At 44.8% G+C, this 22,755-nt stretch overlaps 1 protein-coding gene across 7 annotated transcripts in view; it reads left to right on the top strand.

The window, feature by feature from the left end:
- LOC148660099 (protein mono-ADP-ribosyltransferase PARP14-like) overlaps positions 1 to 22,454 on the top strand; it is a 197,362-nt gene extending 174,908 nt beyond the window's left edge. For 2 of the 7 annotated variants that reach the window (XM_088634137.1, XM_088634138.1), the window contains 15 exons: positions 5 to 293; positions 2,454 to 2,572; positions 4,881 to 4,908; positions 6,036 to 8,224; positions 8,591 to 8,830; positions 10,736 to 10,960; positions 11,777 to 11,834; positions 13,339 to 13,485; positions 15,342 to 15,401; positions 15,846 to 16,022; positions 16,366 to 16,557; positions 16,658 to 17,290; positions 17,815 to 17,951; positions 18,728 to 18,947; positions 20,907 to 22,454. In XM_088634137.1, the coding sequence (XP_088490263.1) occupies positions 122 to 293; positions 2,454 to 2,572; positions 4,881 to 4,908; positions 6,036 to 8,224; positions 8,591 to 8,830; positions 10,736 to 10,960; positions 11,777 to 11,834; positions 13,339 to 13,485; positions 15,342 to 15,401; positions 15,846 to 16,022; positions 16,366 to 16,557; positions 16,658 to 17,290; positions 17,815 to 17,951; positions 18,728 to 18,947; positions 20,907 to 21,193 (4,884 nt within the window). In that variant the 5' untranslated portion in view covers positions 5 to 121 and the 3' untranslated portion in view covers positions 21,194 to 22,454. Of the gene's footprint in view, positions 1 to 4; positions 294 to 2,453; positions 2,573 to 4,880; positions 4,909 to 6,035; positions 8,225 to 8,590; positions 8,831 to 10,735; positions 10,961 to 11,776; positions 11,835 to 13,338; positions 13,486 to 15,341; positions 15,402 to 15,845; positions 16,023 to 16,365; positions 16,558 to 16,657; positions 17,291 to 17,814; positions 17,952 to 18,727; positions 18,948 to 19,262; positions 19,662 to 20,906 lie in introns of those variants that run through there. The other 5 variants (XM_088634140.1, XM_088634143.1, XM_088634142.1 and 2 more) reach the window with 5 other exon arrangements.
- Positions 22,455 to 22,755: the final 301 nt, after the last annotated feature.

Below are 22,755 nucleotides of genomic sequence, written 5' to 3'. Positions count from 1 at the left end.
GCAGAACCTACAGTCGGCAGGGAAGCATCCGCGAACACAGCCTGCTGCTTCACTCGGGTACCGGGTACCGACTCCCGTGGGATCGTCCGCCCGGAGGGAGATCCCAGCCCACCGGCCAGCTATGGACGAGTACCCGTTCCCCGTCCTCTTTGACCTGGCCGACATGGAAGAGCGCTGGAAGGGCGAAATCCTGAGACACTTTCGGCTCAGGAAGCGGTCAGGCGGAGGCGACTGCAGCGACCTGCAGGCGCAGGGGAACGGCAGGTACAAGATCGCCTTCCAGACGCGCAGAGGTAGGAGACCCCCCGGGCCGTCAGATCTGTATTCGGGGCGATTGTGCCCCGATTCTTATCGTATCGTGTACCTCGCATATATTTGTTATGGCATGTGAAGTTCATACCTAGTCAGACTGTTTACTACATTTGTGAGAATGTTTCTTTTGTGAGTTGTTGCTTTGGAAATAAAGTATATTTTGATTAAAAAAAATTACTTTACGCAGGTTAGAGGAAGAGACGGAATTTTGCCCGATCTTTCCCTGCTCACGTTCTAACCCTGGCCTTTTTACACCACTATTGACAGCTCCCAAGACCACCTTATTTTACTATTTAGAGCAACAGAATAAATGAAGTATATAACTACAGTTATTTTATTAACCGGCTTTGAAGAACGCATAATAAATACAGTCTAATCAAGAACACGTTTCACAAAGATGAGGTACTGGATTTAGACATTGAAAGTAATGAAAATGATAAACAGGATCTCTGTTACTTCACAATTAGAGCAGATCGTAACTTGAAAAGCGCTGAAACATTTGCAGGAAGAAACTGCAGACATAAATATGAAATAAGGTAAGAAAAAAAAACATAAGCGCAGTTAATTAATTAATAATAATAATAATAATAATAATAATAATAATAATAATAATAATAATAATATATTAATAATAATGAATAAAGGTGGCGTTTTACAGAATGACAACAGAGACAGCAGAGGGATAAAGAATTGAACCAGTTAAGTAATGAATCACAAGATAAAACACAATTACAGTACACAGAGGAGACCGTGGATGGTGGTACTAAGTATAGTAGGAGCAGAGGGGTAAAGAATGTAACCAGGTCAGTAAAGGCTCTTCTAAAGAAGAAAAATTATAGCAAATCGTAACTTAAAAAGCGCTGCACTGAAACCTTTGTAGAAAGGAATTGCAGACATAAATATGAAATAAAGTAAGAAATGAAAAAAAACGCACTTAATAACAAGTGTGGTGAGATCAGTAAGGCTAAGTTTTAAAAAAAACGTTCTACAAATTAATTTGCCTATATTTTCGACCTCAGGTATTTTTCAAAGTTTAATCAACGTGAACTTTGAAAAGGGGATACAGGTGGAGTTCGGAATAATCGAACGAAATACAGGAGATACCGCAAGGGAAGGTATTTGCTTAAATGCCGATTAGGTACAATCGCCGAACAGCTTTTGCTACTGTTCGTTTACTCTCGCTCTTTTGTTTGGCTGGGCAGCGCTGACCCCCGCCGGCGGTCACCGTTGTCGAGTTGTGACCAATGTTCCCTCTGGTTTTTAATGCCCTGTGCGCGCAAAATTATTTTGTTATTGTTGGACTAAGATCAGAAAGAGGTTGGAGCTCCAGTCTGGTTGGGGTAGCAGAGATCGTCAGACAGTATACTTTCTAGGATCTGACTGTATTTTCTTTAAAAAATAAAACAGTAAACTCATATCATATGCCACTGATTAAAGTGATATAAACTAGTCTGAAGGTCATATCAGAATACGTATTGTAGTTAGGGCACATTACATGGTAACTTCAGTCAGTGCGTGCAGTATTAATAACTAAGGGCTGTTAGTGTTGATTAGCATTTGTTACCTGAACATCTGAATAGCTAGGAGGAAGTGCCAGAGATATGCAGTTTATGTGCCTGTGATATTACATCCAATCCAGCATGGAAACATTCCAGTCCAAGAGCAGTTCAAGAGAAATACGGATACACACTGGCAATGTTCCCTTTAATTTTGAATGGCCTGTGTGCGCAAAAATGTGAAATTGTACAATTATTTCCCTAGTGACAAAAACTTGTGCGCACTAAATTGAGTGTATGTAAAATTGTAAACCTGAAATTATTTTTTGTTAATATAGTCATCCTCATAGAAGCAGAGAGGACTAAAAGACCGGGACAGCGATAATATTATTAATATTATGGAGACCTTGTGTCGAGCGAGCATGAGCCGCGAGGTGCGAGACGACGAGAGCAAAGATATCGATGATCGAGTAGCACTAATAATGCACACAGCTAAGTCGAGCCTCTCGCAGCCAGTCTCCTGTGGTGAATTTAGCATTTTTCATTTTTTTTTGTACTTAGTTCAATTTCCTATGTGCGCTGATTTCAAAACCAGCTTAGAGGGCAGAGTGGTAGTGACTCCTGCCTCTGTCTCTTGTGTCCAAGCCCAGGCGGCGGTCCTGGAAAGGAAGGAACACGTGCTGCAGCTGCCGGGCAGGAGAATCACTCTGTCTGTCTGGAGCCCCGCGGACGCAACGACGTCATCATCCCCCGCCGCCCGAAACGTAACTCCCCGTCTTTCGAACTTTTTTTTTAAAGAATTTTTTTATTAAACTTGTAAATAATTTACAAATACAAATACAATCAGAGGATCAAACTCTGTATCTCGGTTGGCTTCGTTCAAACATGGTGATGAGGAACCTTTTTCATTTTGTCAGTCCTTGGGGAGGACACAACCTTTACTGGAAAGAAAAACACACACACACCCTGTTCCACATTCTACTGCGGCCCTAGACAAATACGTATAAACTGAGGGCGAATAAAAACACAAAACATTGGGTCTGCCTTCTTCCTTGAACACGAAAGGAAAAAAAAAACGTGATGTGTAAGACAAATAAATCTCAGTTTCTGCATAGTACAGCTTTCATTGTGCGCCATTACAAAGGGACAGTGGACTGGGCAGGATTTAACTCACTGTAGTTTTCAGTTAGAACAAGAATGTAATTGTTCAGTTTTCTGGTAATAATCAGATCAGTCGGGAGATACGAACATGTAAAAGTGAAAACCCGCCCACCAGGGTGTAAGAGAATTACTATAGACCGTGCCGTTCTGCTGCGGCGGTCTTGTTACAACCAGCAAAGTGATAGAATGTGTCAACGGGCGCTGCTGAGATGCATTTTCGGGGATCAGGAAAAGGTTTGGGGTGTTCATCCGGGCTGGTATTTTCCTAGTGTATTCGCGGTAAAGACACCCCTTGCTGTGCAGGAAGCGCGCTGAGAATTCCTTGACATCACCCTTGTCACATTTCATTTGCGTCAGTCTCGGGTTTGGGTTTCATCTACAGAGAAAAAAAACCCCTCACAAACATAATACTTTTTTCCAGCTGTCTGTTTTGGTATGCCAGCACATAGCGCCGGACCTGTTCTCAAACTGGTTCGCAGACAATCTTTCTGGTAAAACCGCTGTCTAGGAGGAATATTTTTTTTTTCCTGGTAGAGGCTGGGGGAGTCATGCATTTGTTTTGTCATGCTGGTTTGGTAGATAATGCCTGCAGTTCTATCATGCTGCCACTAGCGGCCGCCACACTGTGCCTCAAAAGAAGTAACAAGTTCTCTTAGGTACAGCTGACTGATTTCATTGAATATCCCTGCTATACGCTTTATCACATGGGTTAAATGTGGAACCACATTGTCAGACACACGCACAATGATTTCTGCGCTTTGTGTACATAATGGTGTGTCTGAAGTAGAGCAACAGTGCTTTGTTGTGGTGTTGGGAGAGTGTTGAAAACTCACTTATCAGGGGAATCAGTAGTGTAACTCCCAGTTGGCAGGTGAAAGCATAGGATAAAATCAAACTATCTAAGTTTTCACTTGTCTCTCAGTTTGTTTCACATTATTCTGGTTGCAGAGTGACTAGTAACACTTCAGGAGTTATTTATATTTTATTAAATATACATATAATTAATTGTCCCAGAACATTGTCTTCTGTCGAGTTACTAGAGCAACCTAAGATCCAAGAAGTCGATGTTGCGGCTCCACTGGTCCTATAACCGTGCTTATAAGAAAACGAAACGAGGAGGCCCTTCTTTACACAGAGGGTGGTGGGGGTGGGGAACAAGCTGCCCAGCGATGTTGTTGAAGCCGATACCCTGGCTTCGCACCAGACACAGCAGAATGAGATCCTTCAGTCAGGACAGGAGGCATTACTTTACACAGAGGGTGGTGGGGGTGTGGAACAATCTGCCCAGCCATGTTGTTGAAGCCAATTCCCTAGCTTCTCTGGATAAGATGCTTTAATCAATTTCCTAGTAACTCCCAAACAGTCTAGATAGGCCAAATAGAGTCCTCCAAGTTGTGACCTGTTTTATATTCTTAAAACTTAACCTCTGACATCTGCACTTCTCTGCTAGTTATTTATATTAATTTAGTATTTATTTATTTTTTATTTATAAAAATAAAATCAATTTATTTATATTAATTATATTGTGCAGGGACTTATGTTCTTTTCCATTGCCAGCACTAATGAACCAAAGGTAAAAGAAAGTATAGAAGCTAAGCAGGAGGTTTGACGTTAGGTGAGGAGTCCTGTTCTGCACTGTAGTGCGAAAGCTCAACTGAGCACTGATTAAAAATAAAGAAACTGCCTGAACACTAAGCCCGGATGATCCGTGTTCCCTATTCATCAAATGTGAAGAAGGAGATTGCTTGCAACCCTCTTTTGAAACAAAACTTCATTCTGCTGACTGAGATGGAGAGAGGAGCATGATAGTCGTTCGTGAAACAGGGAATTAATTGCTCAGGCATCGAGCCAAAGAAAGGTGTATCAGCTGTAATAGCAGAGCTTCATTTTGGTATTTTACTCTGTTCCCAGGCCAATGCTGAGACAGATCATTGTCAAGGTAAGGTGTTACTGTTGGTTTCTCATTGTCAACTTATTCTTCAAACATTCTCCTAGTCCTTTAAAGCAAATTTATATATTCGATATTGTCCCTTGGCACACTGATAAAACATTTGCCAGTTTTACACCACACTCTTCTAACACAGTTCATTGTGCGCAATCCAAACTCCTAGTGAAAACAAGTAAGCTGTGGCATTTGTTTTGCAGACCATCATCTTGTTTCCATATTTATAGTTATAATAATTAATAATCCCTTACACTTATATAGCCCTTCTCTGGACACTCCACTCAAAGCGCTTTACAGGTCATGGGGATCCCCTCCACCAACACCAGTGTGCAGCCCCACCTGGATGATGCTCTAGAACTCTCACCACACACCAGCTCTCACTGGGGAGGAGAGCAGAGAAATGAAACAAATTCATAGATGGGGATTATTAGGAGGCCATGACTGGTAAAGGCCAATGGGAAATTTGGCCAGGACGACAGGGTTGCACCTTTACTCTTTTTGAGGAATGCCACAGAGAGCCAGGACCTTGGTTTTATGTCTCATCTGAAGGTTGACGCCATTTTTACAGTACAGTTTCCCCATCACTATACTGGGGCATTCAAACCCACATAGATTATGTCATAGATTATGTGGTGAGTGCCCCCTGCTGGCCCATCTAACACCTCTTCCAGGAGCAACCTTAGCTTTCCCAGGAGGTCTCCCATCCAGGTACTGACCAGGCTCACACCCGCTGAGCTTAAGTGGGTTACCAGTTCTGAGTTGCAGAGTGATATGGCTGCTGGCCATATTTATACCTGTTTTTAAGATTCTCAGAGATATCTCTGTCTAAGCAAGCCATTTTCACACTTTTCTAACTGTCAGTGTCTTTTCAAAGTTATGCATGACTAGTTGTGTCTGGGGGTAAGAGGATTTCCTTAAAATCAAAAGTGTACATAGACAGAGAACCACATGGGACAGTGTGTCAGTGACATGCCTTGTTCTACTGCACTGGGAAACTGACATCTGAAATGATGAAAGGCTCTTCTGATATTTGTAATTTTGTTTTGCAGTGTTATATTTGCAAAGTAATCCCAAGAAGTGTCTGAAATCCTAAACACACAATATCTCCTTAAAACCTTTAGGACAACATCGAAAGCCCACAGAGCTTCCCAGTTTATTTGATCCAGCCTCTGGTGGAGGGGTAGTTGAGGAGAGCTTCTCCTTGCTGCAGCCCAAAAAGATCCTGCAGGTGAATCGTTACCTGCTGCTCTACCTCCAAGAATGTTCCCAGGCTGCCAAGGACTTGCAGGACCAGCTCTCCTTGATTCCATGTTCCGCAGAGCTCCGCCCAGATGCCGAGGAGGTTGCCGTGACCTTCAAAGGCACTAGTCAGTCCAGCAGATGGGAGGCCGAGGTAGAGAAAGTGTTCAGGGTCGTGGAAAATAAATACCACTGTCACTACGAAGCCAGCCAGGCGAAGCAACTTGCCCTGTTGAAGACCCCCTTCCTGGCCTCCGAGAACCTGCGGGTCTACACAGAGAGGATGCAGGGCTTCACCGTGATAGTCGGCTCACGGAAAGATGTGGAGGATCGTCTCAAGATACTGGACGCCCTGGCCCGAAAAGTCATTAGGACAGAATGCCGAATTTCTGATGCTCAGTACAGTCTCATTGAAGATGCTTTCAAAAATGAAATAGGATCCCAGCTTCCCAGTGTAGTGGTCTCCAGGGAAGGATCCCTGTCTTTGGTTTTGGAAGGTTCCGAAGACGATGTCCGGCTGGTGAGGTTCAAGCTACAAGAGATGGTTAAGCAAGTGCATGAATGTACAGTCCAGTTGTCCCGTCCTCTTGTGTCCTTCCTGGACACTAGAGGCAGTGCACAGAAATATGTGGATTTCTTCTGTAAAGTGCTGAAGGGCCCTGTGGCCATAGAGATCAGCCTGGATCTGGACCTCAGGCTCCTTAGTTTAGATCGCAGTGTTTTGGATGTGGCTGAGAAGGCCATGCTGGAGGATCTCCAAGAGAGAACTGTTGCACTTGACAGGGATTGGGCATCTTCTGACAATCTTACACTGCTGAAAGAATCCCTGCAGAGGAGAGAAGCAGAGATGAACCGAGAGAAGAATAGAGTGCAGGTTCACTACCTCCAAGATCCAGGCATGGGGAGGATCCATGTTCAGATTCTGGGGTTCAAGAAGGAAGTGGAAAAAATGGAAAATGAGGTTCACATCTTCATTGAGAAGAACTCTGTGAAACATGAAACCATCCTTCTTTCCAAGCCGGAAATCGTAGACTATTTCTATGACCTCCTGGACTTGCTTGGCATGGAAAATACCCAAGTTAATATTTTAAGTGAGTCTTCTCCATCGCCTGCTGTTCACATCACTGGGCCCGCTCAGCCTGTGAATGAACTCAAAGCCACCCTGAAGAAAACTCTGGACAGTTTGGTGTGTGACATGCTGAGGATTGACCAACCAGGGGCATATGAATACTTCCAGGGCAAGGGTCAAGGGACCCTGACCGAAGTGGGCACCTTGTACAGCTGCCTGATTAGGCTTGTAGAAGGAGAACATGTGAAAGCCACAGGTCATACAGAAGCTCCCTCTGTGAGGACAGGGACTTCATCTGGCATGAAGACACCGGGGGTGTGGTCCAGCTTCCTTCTAGAAGGGGGCGTGACGTTGGAGGTTCTCCAAGGGGTTATCACTGACCTTAAAATGGACGCCATTGTGAGCGGGGCAGGCGAAAGCTTAGAAAATGCTGGGGGTGTGGCTTTCGCCATTAGCAGAGCCGGTGGTCCGGCCATCCAGAAGCAGTGTGACGAATGGGTGAAGAAGAATGGGAAGGTGCAAGTCGGAAAGGCAGTGAAGACCACCGCAGGTTCCCTGCCTTGTAAGGCGGTGATTCATGCTGTGGGCCCCCACTGGGGGCAGGGACGAGATTCAGACAGGGTACGAAATCTCCTGGGCAAAGCCGTGAGAGAATCCCTGGAACTTGCGGACACTTCCGGCTGCCAGTCCTTGGCGTTCCCCTGCGTGAGCTCAGGAGAGCACGGCGTGCCCCTGGCAATCTGTGCCGAAACCATCGTGAAGGAAGTGCAACATTTCGCCAGGGTGGCCAGTACCCTCCAGAGTGTCACCCTAGTGGACATCAACTGGGACACTGTGAGCGCATTCCAGGACGCCTGTGTGAAGCTGCTGAGGGAGAATGTCATGACTTTAGGAACCCCGATCGATTTCCGTAATTCTTATCCCTCAATTACAAAAGAATCCTCAGTTCCAGATGTCCACAGAAGACTAGAGATAGTGTTGGGAAATATTGAAGATCAACAGGTAACCAATGTTTTGTTTTATTATAAAGCATATATTAAATATATTCAGATTTTTTTTTCAAGGTGGTATCAAGATCCCAGAATTAAATTTAATTAGACATTAAAAAACAGACTAAATTGTTCCAACAGATTGAAGATGCTACTTATTTTACATTGATTCATTAGTTTTATTTTCTAAACTAATTGTAGACTTCATTGCACCCTCCCCTAAACTATTTACTCTCCCTTCAATGTGAATAGACTCAGTAATACACCATTGGAAAATGGCTTTATTTCAAGGACTATGACTTCATATCCACTGTGAAAAGAGTAGCTAAGGGTTGACTGATGGGTGTCATCGTCATCTTCATGAATGTGTTGTTGGCAGGTGGATGTGCTCGTAGCCCCGACTATCAACCTGGAGCTGCGTTCTACCAAAGTGGGAAAATCTTTAGCTCACAAGGCTGGCGATCAGTTCAGTCGTTTGTTTGCTCGCTCAACCAGAGGGGCACTCGTTGTTCCTGGCCATTTGCTTGCTGTCGATGCTGTCCAGGGTCTGCCCTGCAAGCGGGTCTTCTTCATTCAGTGCTCTGTGTGGGACGGGCTGTTCCAGGGCAGTGCAGTGGAGGTAAGACCATCCTACAGGATCTCAACAGTGTTATTGCAGGAACGATCAATAGATACTACTACCACGGAACAAGTAAAGGTTTATTCCCGGCTGAAAAGAGAAGGAAAGAAACACAACGTTTCAGCTGTGGTGCCTTCTTCGGGTGTGAGAGAGAGGAAAGTCAGCAGCTGATAAGGCAGGGGAGGACAAGAGCCAGAAGTGGAGAGCAGGCGGGAGCAGGAGGGGGGGCAGAGTGGGCACTCAGGTGGTGCGAAGTCCAGAGAGGTGAAGAGAGGTGTGAAGTCGAAACCTTCAACTGAACTACTACTTCTAATAATAATAATACTCAACATCATCATCATCAACTAAACTTATATTGCACATTTAATTATTTTGATAATCATTTTAGATAATAGATATGGCAATAGATATAAAAAATATAAAAAAGATAGGAAAAAGATGGAAATTAGTTTAGGATGCAGGTAGTTCATTGGCTTGCTGGTAGAGAAGGGCTTTAAGATCTCAGTTGAAAATGCTTGTCGGAGATGATCAGGGAGGTTTTATCACAAGGAGCAGAGGTGGAGAAGGCACGGCCGCCCAATGTGTGCAGTTTGGTTTTGGGGCTTCCTGCAGCAGATTAAATTGACCTGATCTTGAAGACCAGGGAATGTTTGAGACAGAAGAAGGTCAGGGAGGTAGATGGGACCTTTGCCTTTTTGTGTCTTAAAACCCACTCTGTGGTGGACGGGGACCCAATGGAGTTCTGCTAGAATAGAGGTGATGTGGTGTAACTTCCTTGCTCTGGTGAATACCATACAAGTGTTGTTCTGGAAAAGTTGTTATTTAATTAATGTGACACAAATATTATTTCTAAGGATCATAACCTCCCCTAGGTAATTATCCCTAGAAATATTAGTCATGTCCTCATGCATCTACCGTACATGACTACTGAGGCCAGTGTGCAGTGTTCCCTCTAAGCTGTGGGTGTGTGTACGCGTGCATACGGGTGATGAAATCAGCGCACGTGGGAAATTGAACTGTGCACAAAAACTTTAATTCCCCAAAAATATGATAATAATAAAACAAACACGGTCGTCAATTGAAAAATGCAAAATTGACCACAGGAGATTCTGGCTGTGAGTGGCCCAACTTGGCTGTGTGCATTATTATTGCTACTCGATCATCGATATCTTTGCTCTTTTACTATTGTACCTCATGGCTCATGGTCGCCCGACACTCAGTCTCCATAATATTAATAATTAGGTTTACAATTTTACATACACTCAATTTAGTGTGCACAAGTTTTTGTCACAAATAATTGTACAATTTCACATTTTTGCACACACAGGCCATTCAAAATTAAAGGGAACATTGCCAGTGTGTATCCGTATTTCTCTTGAACTGCTCTTGGACTGGAATGTTTCCATGCTGGATTGGATGTAATATCACAGGCACATAAACTGCATATCTCTGGCACTTCCTCCTAGCTATTCAGATGTTCAGGTAACAAATGCTAATCAACACTAACAGCCCTAAGTTATTAATATGCACTGACTGAAGTTACCATGTAATGTGCCCTAACTACAATACGTATTCTGATATGACCTTCAGACCTTGTTTATATCACTTAAATCAGTGGCATATGATATGGGTTTACTGTTTTATTTTTTAAAGAAAATACAGTCAGATCCTAGAAAGTATACTGTCTGACGATCTCTGCTACCCCAACCAGACTGGAGCTCCAACCTCTTTCTGATCTTAGTCCAACAGTATTAACCCGTAACAAGGAGGATGGATTACGTTAGGTGTGCACCATGTGTGTGTCCTGGGAACTGCAGTTTTTGAGCAAAGCAGGGGCTACAGTCAAACGCACAGGCAACTGATGATAAAAGAGGAGGGAATACGATTCCTTGCTGTCTGTTATAGGCTCTCCGCAGTGGGCTGAGGAGCGCTCTGGATACTTGTGAGAGAAGAGGACTGAACACCATTGCCTTCCCAGTTATTGGCCCAGGAATTGCGCTGGGGTTTCCTCGGGAGGTAGCAATCAGCACTCTGCTGGAGGAGATCGGACACTTTGAGCAAACCCGACAAACCAGATGTGTCTCCACCATCCGTGTTGTCATTAAACCCACTGACCAGGATTCTGCAGAGGTAAGAGCAAGGGAACTACAATATAATTATATAATAATAGCTTACACTTATATAGCGCTTTTCTGGACACTCCACTCAAAGCGCTTTACAGGTAATGAGGACTCCCCTCCACCACCACCAGTGTGCAGCCCCACCTGAGTGATGCGATGGCAGCCATAGTGCTCCAGTCCGATCACCACACAGCTATCCGTGGAGAGGAGAACAGAGTGATGAAGCGAGATCATAGATGATTGGTGAAGGCCAATGGGAAATTTGGACAGGACACTGGGGTAACACCCCAACTCTTTTCAAGAAACACCCTGGAATTTTTAATGACCACAGAAAGACAGGACCTCGATTTTATATCTCATCCGAAACACAGCACCTTTTTTTATGGTATAGTGTCCCTGTCACTATACTGGGGCATTAGGACCCACACAGACCACAGGGTGCGCGCCCCTTACTGGCCCCACTAACACCTCTTCCAGCAGTAACCTTAGCTTTCCCAGGAGTCTCCCATCCAGGTACTGACCAGGCTCACACCTGCTGAGCTTCAGGGGGTAGCCAGATGTGAATTGCAGGGTGACATGGCTGCTGGCTATGTCAAGGTATTGCTCTTGAGGACACCCCTTTACCCCTAGACACTTGGGGTCGTAAAATTACTATAATCACAGAGCCATCAACTGTTAACAAGAATCTTGATTACAAACACGGTGTTTGATTTGGTTAATCAAAAGTAATCATGTTGACAAGACAAAAAAAAACCCAACATAAAGCCCACATTTTGAAAGATGTTCAGCATTTTAAAAGGCTTTTCCTGTTTGCTGTATCTAACAGGCTTTCCATAATGCCCAGAGAGGACTCATTCCGCAAATGGCAAACCAGGCAGCACAACGTAAGCATCGTCCGATCGGAGCTTACATGAGTGTGATTCGTTTCCTGCTGTGGGAGTATTTGGTCCAGGCAGCTGGGAGAGGTTGCGTAGTGGGATTTCTTTATTTTCATGTTCTTGCTGGGCTGGACTGGCTGTGGCTCATCTCTCCCTGCGAGGCTAGCTGGTTCCCGTTCTGCTCCTCAGCCTCGGAGGCAGGGTGAAAGGCTCCATCTCCGCTGAAGCTATGCGCTACCAGCTTGCTGTGCCATTCTGCACCCCACCGTCTTCAAGAAGGAATAAAAACGGGGGTGACGAGGCCAGGCACTCTGAGCCCCGGACTCAGCTACTGTAGGTCAGGACACCGATAGGAGGCCTATGCCCTCAAGCCGTGGGTGTAGGGGGACTTGGTGGTAGGCGGGCCTCCGGGCATCTGTCTTCCAATGCAGAGCCCAGAACAGAGTGAGCGTCTGGCTTTTAAGGAGGGGCAGGACAGGAGGCAGGTGCACAAAATCAACTAAAATGTGAAAGAGCCAGAGCGCCCTAAAGGGGGAGGGATTACAATCATGACAGCTGTGCAGTGTATATATACAACCAACTGCTTCATCCAATTCAGAATCGCAGGACAGCCAGAGTATATCCTGGCAAGCAATGAGCGCAAGTCGAGGTACATTTCTGGTTGGGATTCCAGTCCAGATCAGGGCACACACACAGACACCGACAAGCATGCACCAGGCCTAGTTTTTCCAGAAGCCGCCTACCAGCATGTTTGGACTTTGGGAGGAAGCCGGAACACCCAGAAGAAACCCAAGCAAATGCTGGGAGAACATACAAACTCTACACAGGCTGGACTCCGGGAACTGAACCCAGGACCCACAACTGCAAGGCAGCAATGCTAACCACTGTGTCACTGTACTGCACTAATATATATCTGACATAGTCCCATGGTAATGACCAGGCTGGGACTGACTCGTGTCCTGCTGACAACAGCAAGATTCCCATGAGCTCTCAACCTTGCCATTCAACCTAGGTCGGGACATCTTTACATTAAAACCCTTCGATCTTTCAATCAGGCTCCCAGCCTAGTTCCCAATCGCACAATCTCACCTCTCGATTTAAGTCTGTTCACAACTCCATATCTCTGCTGCATCATTAAAGCTCAACCTTGCAAATCTAGCGATCACACTCCTCTTATAGTCAAGGTTGCAGCTTTCCCTAATCCTAAAACTCTGATGCTTTGACCCTAAAACATTTCCTCCATTTTATTTGATTTTTTGCGCCGACTCGCCAGCCTCTCTTTTCTTTACCTTGGCTGGGAGCCTTCTTTCTCTTTCTTTTCGCTCACCTTTCCGACTTCCAGCCATCGGCCCGTTTTCGATCCCTTGCTAACTCCCCGATCTCTCCGACAACCTTCGAGAGTGCTCTAAGTCCTGCGCCTGGGGCTCCAACTGCATCTCCTGCTGCAGAGCCACTGTTCAGCTTTCTGTCGCCCGACACCCACACGTTCTACACTCCTGTGCCCTCACAGCATCTTTCTTCCACTCGGTCACCTCGGACCTGGATGAGGTCACTGTGACGGCGGGCGGTTTGAGGGTGCAGGTCGTCTTCGGGGACATCCTTGATGAAACCACCGATGTCGTCGTCAACTCCACAGACTTCACAAGCAATCACACAGGTAAGGGGGTCTGGAAGGAGAACGTTGTTTGTCTTTTCACAGACCTTGGTCTGTCTCACGACTGCTGCCTTTGGAGCTGTCCCGTATGTGTCCGAGCCACCACTAGATGGCAGCGTAGGGACACAATCAAGAGAGAGAATGAGTGCGTTCATTCATACAGTGTTGAAAAAGAAATGTAAGATAAGATCACTTTATTAGCCATATACAATTTCTTGCATTAGGAATTTGTTTTTTCGCAGACCCCAGCTTGCTCTCCATGAGACACACAGACAGAGAGAGAGAAGCTTGGGGTCGGAGCGCAGGGTCAGCCATTTATACAGCACCCCTGGAGCAGCTGGGGTTAAGGATCTTGCTCTGGGGCCCAACGGAGTAGGATTCCTCTGCTGGCCGCGGGATTTGACCCAACATCATTCCAGCCACAGTGCCACAGACCCACCCGTATAATGAGACTGATGAGGCTTATATAATGAGGCTACCTTTTTATTAGGTATGTCTGTAAAGATGTAAAGAACACAGAAGAAGACTTCTAGTCTTGTGGAGAGATCAGACCATACTGTTCTTGTAGTGAGACCAGTCTGTTTGGTTAGAGTTTAATTGAGACTGTCATCATTGACTGCCATGACCACCTCTGCACGGCGAATTTGAGCTCCTCCCATCAGGGTGTCAATTTGGACTCTTAGAATTTGGGTGCAGTAAAACTTGGTTATAATTTATGCCCACAGCCATGCTCAATTTGGACAAGCATCTGATTGTTATCTTTTATTTTCCTCATGTATAGTACGCATCTTACATACATATATATATATATGTTTCACTTACTGACAAACCAGCTTATTTATCCGTCTGTCTTTGAAATGTGAGGATTATTCGAAGCTTTGGACTTGTTTGTTAATCTTATGGGTTCATGCTGTGTTAAATGTCTTAAGTCTTGTTTTGGGGTTTTTACCCTCCCGCAAAGCAAAATTCCCATCTGGTACAATAAAGAAGGAAGTGAGTCTTTTGGAAAGGTCAGTTATAGAGTTGGTGCCAAAGTGGGCCACCGATAAAGTTTGGTGCTCACCAATCTACTCTGGGTTAGAAACAGATTAAGAGGTTTAGTCACTGCTGGTGAGCTCATCCTCCAGGGATCTGTTGGTCCACTGGGAATGTAGGCGGAAGCACATTGATGAATATGTAGAGATGGAACATTGTCCAGGCTGAAGGAACCCTGGTCCTTCCTGGTCAGCGTTTTTTCCTTTCATTTCCTGAAAAAGGATGCTGGGTAGACCAGCAGGGGAAGTGGAAATGGGGCGGTGGTTTCATTAAGTGAGGCACTACTGTACATTGCAGGCTGTTGTCTTGTAGGCTGCCTGTCCTAGTTGTACAGTCACAGAGAAAATAACTCTTGCAGATCAGGTCAGATAAGTTGAAAGGCAACCCTGTGCTTTGTACAGCAGGGGTCAGTGATGTCTATCGGTGTCTTTCTCTAATTATACAAATTAATCAATTATCATCCCTCACGCTCTTCCCTATTGATACCCTCTCACTCTACTCAGTCCCCACTCACTAGTGAGAATAACCCTTGGCTTTCTCTTGTGTACGTTTAATACTCTCGACCTGATTTCTGGCTACCCTACCATGTTTCCTCCTGCTTCGACTTCGCCTTGCTTCTCGTTTTGGATTTGGATTTCTGACCTGACTCTTTTGGTTACCCTCCCAAGTTCTTTTGCCTCGACTACAACCTTTCCCTTTTGCTTTGGGATTTGGAGCCAATTGGTAGCAATCAGCTTCAGTCTCTGTGCTTTGCTCTGTGCTAACACTGTGCTTTGTACAGCAGGGGTCAGTGAAAGTCTATCAGTGTCTTTCTCTATTGACAGGCGTTTGCAAGGATATCCTGTCTGTAGCAGGCAAGGAGATCCAGACAAAGGTGGAGACAGGTATGGTTAATTTCTGTTTCAAACAGCACGTGAACATTCAGCATGAATCAATGATCAACCCTTGTGATTCCGATTTTAGAAACGGAGTAAATGTATGGAGCAGGTGCTTGTGTTTCCCTTTCAAAACGAAATAAAGAAAAACATATTTCTACTAATGCACATCCTTTTCCAGCCATGATAATAAATAATGGGAGATTTGTGATGATTAAAGTCTTTAAAACAGCTATAAATGCTACTTGATTTTTACTTGAGGGTTGACATATTTAAAATTTAAAAAGCCAGCCTTGTCCGCAGGCAAACGTTTAAATTGTGCATCTTTCCAGAAATTGATAAGCTAGAAATTAAAAAAGAACCCATGGTTCTGCTGAACAAGAGCCGAAGGAGCCTGTTCAACCTCTACAAAGGTGACAGATAATCTAGTCCCTCCTTTTCTCTGTCTTGCAGCCCATGTGGCCTATGGTGAGATCTACCAAACCACTCCAGGCAATTTCCCGTGTAAAGCCATCATGCACGTGTGTGGCCAGAGAAACACCCCCGTGATAAAGGCCCTGGCAGACAAAATTGTTCAAACATGTGACCGCAGCTGTTTTCAGTCCGTTGCCATGCCTGCAATTTGTGCTGGTGAGTAGGACACGCACAAAAGTGGAGTTCCTTTTGCAAAAAGGCACTGAAACGCCTGGCTTCTCTTTTTAGTGTGCTTCTCATTTGTATTGTTTGGTTTCAAGAACTGCCTTACTTCAGTGGTTGACCTGATAGCTGCTGATGAGTGTAATACAGAGCTGGGAACCTAATCCCCTATTTCCCCATAGACTCATGCCTTACCAACAGCAAAATGTTTCAGGAGTGTAACCACATGTGAGGTGTGATGGTGAGTTTAGGCTGTATAATTGAAGGCATTACAGAAAAATTCAACTGCAGCAATGTGCAGTGCTGAATTCAGTGGTGTGTATTATCGTTTTTACAGGTGCAGGTGGACAGGAGCTTACAGAGGTGGCTAAGTCGATCCTTGACGGGATCTCATCCGCAGTGCAGGGCGGACCCCTTCGTTACCTCACCACAGTCCGGCTCATCCTGCTCAAGATGAACGTTTTCCAGGCGTTCAAGCTGGAAGTGGAGCAGCGCTTTGGGAAAGCAGCTCGAGAGATGGCCGTTATCAGTGAGGGAAACAAAGCTCTAAAAGAAAGATTATGATTGGGGGGAAAAAGAGGGGTACAGGAACCAATCTTGTTAATGCTCTGTCTTCCTGTTCTGTGCAGGCCCGCCGAACCTCCAAACAAAGCACTCCTTGAAAGAAGCGGAGGTTCGCACTGGACCTGGAAAACTGATCGACCTCGGCAAGCTGTTTTCTGGCGCTCAAGGCTCTCTCAGCCCCGCTGTCTTGGACATTGTTGGGCTGAAGGCAGACAACGTGAGGAAAGTGAAAGAGAGGCTGCAGTCCGACTTCGACAATCAGGTCAGCCAGCAGGAGGTGACTGAAGAGGACCTGTCCAGGCTGACCGAGGAGGACCTCCAGATCGTTCTCGGCCTGGTCTCTTGTCATAGTGTGCAGTTGGAGAAGAAGAGGGACCGGACAGTCATCATCAGGGGGCTTCGAGATACAGTGAACAACATTGTCCAACGTGTTCAGAAGTCCGTCATGGAGCACCTGTTGAAGACAATGCAGGACAAGGAACAGGAGGAGTTGTATCCAAAAGTGATGTGGTGCTACGAGAAGAATGGACACTGGGAACGTTTCCCTAAGGCGCCTAACTTCCAGCTGGAGAATAGGTGTCAGACAGATGTGGTGGATGGAAATGGGGCCCAGCTCTCAGTAGATCTCCATAAGATGGAGGCTACCAATCCGATAACAGCTCAGACCATGAGAGTCAAGAGGATGGAAAACCTCCCTGGTAAGGCTGGTCCCTTTAAACATCTTTGTCGCTCTACCAGCAACCCAGAGATGTGATCCGAGCCCTAGTAATCAACACAGCATTGTTCTATTTCATGTAGACCATTCAAAATTAATGGAAGATAAAAGACCCAGACGGTTCAGGGTTTGTTTAGTTTCTGTGATGCCGTTGGACCAACCTATCTGGTTGGAGCAAAATCAAAGACAAAAATGGAGATGTTGGAGCTTGGAGCTGAAGTAAAAGGATGAGAGAAATTTAATTTTCCATAAATTCCATAAATCTGGGGACAGTGCATGTGTCTCCAAATGAGGCTTTTTGAGTCTCATTAGGTATTTTAAAGATTTACCTGTGTATGTTACATGTTGTGTAGAAGCTACTGTATGAACTCCATTTGGGAATTACATACGTATGTTAATAAAGGTACTCACTGTGAATTGCAGACAAATTAGAGAGAGTGAGAGGGTCTGTTATGCATTTGGTATTAGGTCTCATTTTATAACTCAAGTATTTTTCCCCAATTACAGATTTCACCTTTCCCCTACATTGGGATGGTATGACCAATGGAGAATCCCTAAAGAAAGTTGAGCTCCATCCCAATGAGCTGGAGTACCAGAAAGTTGTGGCTGACTTCAGGAAGACTGCAGGCAACACTGTCATAAAAGTGAGTACAAGGATTTGGCACTCAACGCTTTTTGAGTGTTGATTTTGTACTTCACACTGTAGCAAGGAGATTTTTGAAAACATAAGCCAGGTGCCACAAGCAGAAACTAAATGAAAGAGCATTTAAATCTGAGAACAGGAGGCACTTTTCTATGCAAAGGGTGGCATGAAATTAAATGCCCAGGTAATAACTTGGCTTCTTTCAAGAAACAACCAGATGATATCTTCCAGTCAGGACAGCAGGTACTTCTTTGCACAAAGGAAGGTTGGAAACTGGAAAAAGCTATGCAGTTGTTTTTTTTAAGCCAATACCTGGCTTCCTTCAACAAATGTCGGCATAAGACATTCAGGCCAATTGTCTATTAATCACTTAATGGGCCAAATCGGCCTAATTGCCTTCTTGTGTTTGTAACCATTCTTGAGATTTTTCATTTTTGAAATTGCCCAGTGAGATATTTGAGGTAAATACTGTAACACCAAGATCAGTAGTGAAATCAAGTCTTTTTTGTATCGCTCATCTTTCATGTTAAAAGTCCAGGGTTCTTTAGCGATTTTGAAATAATCAGTGGGTGACATTTTGTAAACGTGAACGTGGCTTTTTACCAATGATCGAGTCACGCACTCAATGACGCTCAACCATGTGTGCTGCCCAAAAATGGATCATGTTTAGGCCCACATCCCGGCACGTCTGCACCCCTCTTCTCACCCAGCTAACCTCAGGAGAACAGTTCTCTTGCGCTCGGTGGTCAGCTTTCTCTGTGCATCGCTGCTTCACAGGTCGAACGGATACAGAACATTAACCTGCGCAGGGGCTACGAGGCGCAGAAACGGAAATTCCTGAACAAGAACGGACCCACTGCAGTGGGAGAGAGGATGATGTTCCACGGCACAACAGCAAGTGCCTGCAGCTCCATCGCCGAGAATGGCTTCAACAAGAGATACGCGGGACAGAATGGTAAGGGGAAATGTCTAGCACTCTCAATCTTCAGAAACTCAGGTAAGTGAAAAAAATAAGGATGTTCTACTTATTGTTATTGATCTCTGAACCATTTATTTGCTTAAGTAGTTCGAGCGGGTGGTCACCCGTTTGTGATCAGACCACAGAATGGGGGAGGGTGGTACCTGCTGGGTGGTACTTGCTGAGCCATTCAGTCGCCTAAGAGGTGCTGCAGGTACCACCTTCACTATTCCAAACGTCCAAACTCACACTGATAAAGGCACATTCAATGGTCTGATTGGAAGCAAATCGTCTGTGATGGTCGAGGATCAAAGATGTCTTCAAAACGATAGTTCCCCATTTTACCTCTAACAGCCACAGTCTTTCTAACTTCTCCATCTGCATCCTCACTGTCACGGGAGCCGGGGGAGACTCCCGTGTAGTGCCTTGTTAAAGACCCTATGCAGGACGGAAGGGTCTGGAGAAGGACATCAGGGGAAGATCCAGCAGATCAGGACAGGTTGACAGACAGGGGGCAGTGACTGCAGTGACCAAGTCCAGGGAAGTCCAAAACGGGAAGTCAGGGCGCAGTCCGTAATCCAATGGCTGGGAGATCCATCCGGGACGAAGACAGTTAAATTCCCCAGGAACGGGAACTGAGACCGGGAGCACAGAACTAAAACCTTAACAGGACCAGGTGCTCCAAGCCCCGGACTCAGATGGTCAGGAAGCCAGGGTGAACCCTATGCCATTGGGTCACTCCTCGACCCGCTGGTAGGTGGACTTTTGGAACGCCTATTGAAGGAAGACATCCGAAACTAAAATTATCCTTAAACGTGGTGTCACGAACAGTTCTTTCCGGGCCCTATGCAGACAATACGATCCGGGGTTGAGTGAAGAAATAATGGGTAAAAAGTCATGCAGGATACGGGAATGAACACAGGGGGGCATGTCCATGGAGTGCTGGTTGTCGGGGGAGGTGTGGCCGAGGAAAACAATCAAGGGATGAGACAAACGGGAAATCCAAAAAACAGGACAAAAGTCCAAAGCCAGGCGATCCATCCGAGACAAATGGGAACTGGGTCAGAACCGGCAGGGGGCACGGGAACGGGAACAAGAAACAGAAACTAAAACCATAACGGAGCCAGGCACATCCAGGTCCTGGGTTTGCATGATGCAGGAACCAATGCAGAGCCCGGATTGGCATCAGCGTCTGGCTTTTAAGGGGGAACTGAAAAGGGGCTAAAACAGGGAGCAGGTGTGGGAGATTAACAACAAACAAGGAAGGGCTGGAGCGACCTTTAGAGGAGGGGTTTGCGATCATGACAGTATGCCCCTCCTTTCCAGGGCGGCTCCGAAGCCCTAAACAAAAAACAAGAAAAAATTAAAAACAGGATGGAGTCCAGGCTGCCAGAGTGCCGTCCTCTTTTTTGGCTCTTGGTTTTGGCTCTGCATTCTGTCACGAAAGTGTCCTGTGGGATTCACAGTTATGCATAAGGCTCCTCCTATTCTACCATTAGATTCCTTGACACTTGGATCACAACCTCCCCTTTCTTTCAATGACAGACTTGTTTCGTTCTAAATCCTCCCCATTAATTAGCATATCGGAGCTTTCCACACCTCCCCTCCTGTCCTGCTTTAGTTTGAATACTCACCTGCTTATTTATTTTCTACTTTCCCTCTCTCCCTCAAACCTGAAGAAGTCTTCAAAGCTGAAACATGGCGTATCTTTTTGTATATTCTGTGTTCATGTGGGTTTCCTCTGGGTGCTCTGGGACAACAAGAGAATTTTCAAGTTTGTTTAGACTGGTAAGAGACTGGTAGCAAGTGCAGCTTTTTCAGCACAGGAGAAATTATGTTCAGATGTTTAAGATTTGCTCAACCCTTGCGCAGCATAGTTCTGGACAATGTTGTTTCTGGCTACCAAAGCGACCAAAGCACTGTCTAACATAGATTCAGGTGGTTCTCACATTAGGGTGAGACGTCGATGTCTGAAGTGTTTTCCTCTTGGCCTCACAGCCACACGCTACGGAGCCGGCGTCTACTTCGCTGTGAATGCCTGCTACTCTGCCAACCCCACGTTCTCCAGGCCAGAGGAGGACGGCTCGCGCTACATGTTTGCAGCCTGCGTGCTGACGGGACGCTACACCCTGGGGTCGGCCGAAATGAAAGTCCCCCCAGCCCGCAACCCTGCCAACCCCAATGACACCTACGACAGCCTGGTGAACAGCATTCTGGACCCCACTTTGTTTGTTGTGTTCCACGATGACCAGGCTTACCCAGAGTATCTCCTCACATTTAAGTGATGCCGCGTGGGGGCGTATGATATGCTAGGATTGGGGGACCAGGCACTTCCTGACCTGCAAGATTTTCTTGGATTTTAAGACCTGGTATCAAATACATGCACTGACATACTGTACATACGCACATGAACACTTCTTAACATGACATGACAATGACATTAATACAAATGTGCACAGATGCAGCCATCTAGAATGCATGGCAAAACTTGCATTAGGACTAAGCAAGGTATGGTAAACTGTGGTGTGTTTCGGCGTGCCAGAGTTAGTGCTTCACTGCCCAAAAAAGATAGAGGGCACTTGTGGTGCGTTAAATGTTATTCACTTAATAAGGAATATCAAGATGTACAGATATAACTAAATCTGTTTAATAGCTGGAAAATACAAATAATCAATGCATCATAAAGTTTCAGAGTTTCAGTTTCATTATTAAGAATGTTAATCTTTTAATATAACTATATTTCTATAGCTGGCAGTGGTGGCTGAAAATATAAAAAGGTAAAAATAATAATAAGTAATTGGAAATAATTCTAACATTATAATTCTTATCAAAATAGTTCAGGTGGGTAGCTGCGTCAGCATGCATAGGCTGCAAAGGAAGAAGTCATACTGTAGGTTTATTCCATGCTGAAAAGAGAAGAAAGAAAACACAATGTTTTGTGAGAAAGACAGGGCAGTAAGCAAAGATAATGTACCAGGAGAACAAAAGCTGGGAGAGAGGAGGAGCGGGAGGCGGGAGCAGAGGACAGACAGAGTGACCAATCGGGTGGTGTGAAGTTAGGATAGGTGTAGAGAGGTGTGAAATTAATTCTTTAACTTGGACACCTGCTGTTATTTTGGGAAAGTTTCGAAGTGCTCCTTTTAACTACATTTCCCATGAGAAGTTGCAAGGTTTAAATGAAAAACAAATAACAACATACACATGAACAGATATAACTTATACCATATGTATAATTAAAAACCACCAAGGCTGGTTGGGAACTGCAGAACCAAAGGAAGTAGAACCATTGATTTCTGGGAGATGCAGTTTTTGCTGGCAGTTGCTCCAGGTGTTTTCTGCTCAGCTTTCTCCTGGGCTGTGCTATTCTGGAACTAACTGTTTTTTCTCTGATTAACTTTTTTACATATACCTTCAAATAAGATTATTTTCTTATTTTTAAAAATATTTTACTGTGGGTATGTTACTTTCATATCACCTGTATTACCCTCATGTCAACTATGGTACTTGAAAAATGATTTCTCAAAATTAAATGGTATTTAAATTACATCTATTTTGTTTTGTTTGTATTAGACAAAAGATGGATATTATAACATTTGCTCAAATTGTTAAAAAACAGAAAACCTGTATACTATAAACAGTATACTATATATCTTTAGAGTACAAATATTTTATTAGTGAAGGACATGTTTAATCTTTTCACAGAATATATTCTCTTCTCAAAATACAGACAAAAAAAGAACAATATTTTCAACTATTACTGGTCTGTAATTGTGATTTGGCATTGTTTCCAATGCTGTTTTGCAGACTTGTTATTAACTACTACAAGGTGCCAGTGTCTGCAGCACAC

Source organism: Lepisosteus platostomus, chromosome 6 (assembly GCF_059453375.1).
Source record: "Lepisosteus platostomus isolate fLepPlt1 chromosome 6, fLepPlt1.hap1, whole genome shotgun sequence".
In the NCBI taxonomy this organism is placed as follows: Eukaryota; Metazoa; Chordata; class Actinopteri; order Semionotiformes; family Lepisosteidae; genus Lepisosteus; species Lepisosteus platostomus.
The sequence above is the reverse complement of the archived record's forward strand: the minus strand, read 5'-3'. Positions and strand labels throughout refer to the sequence as shown.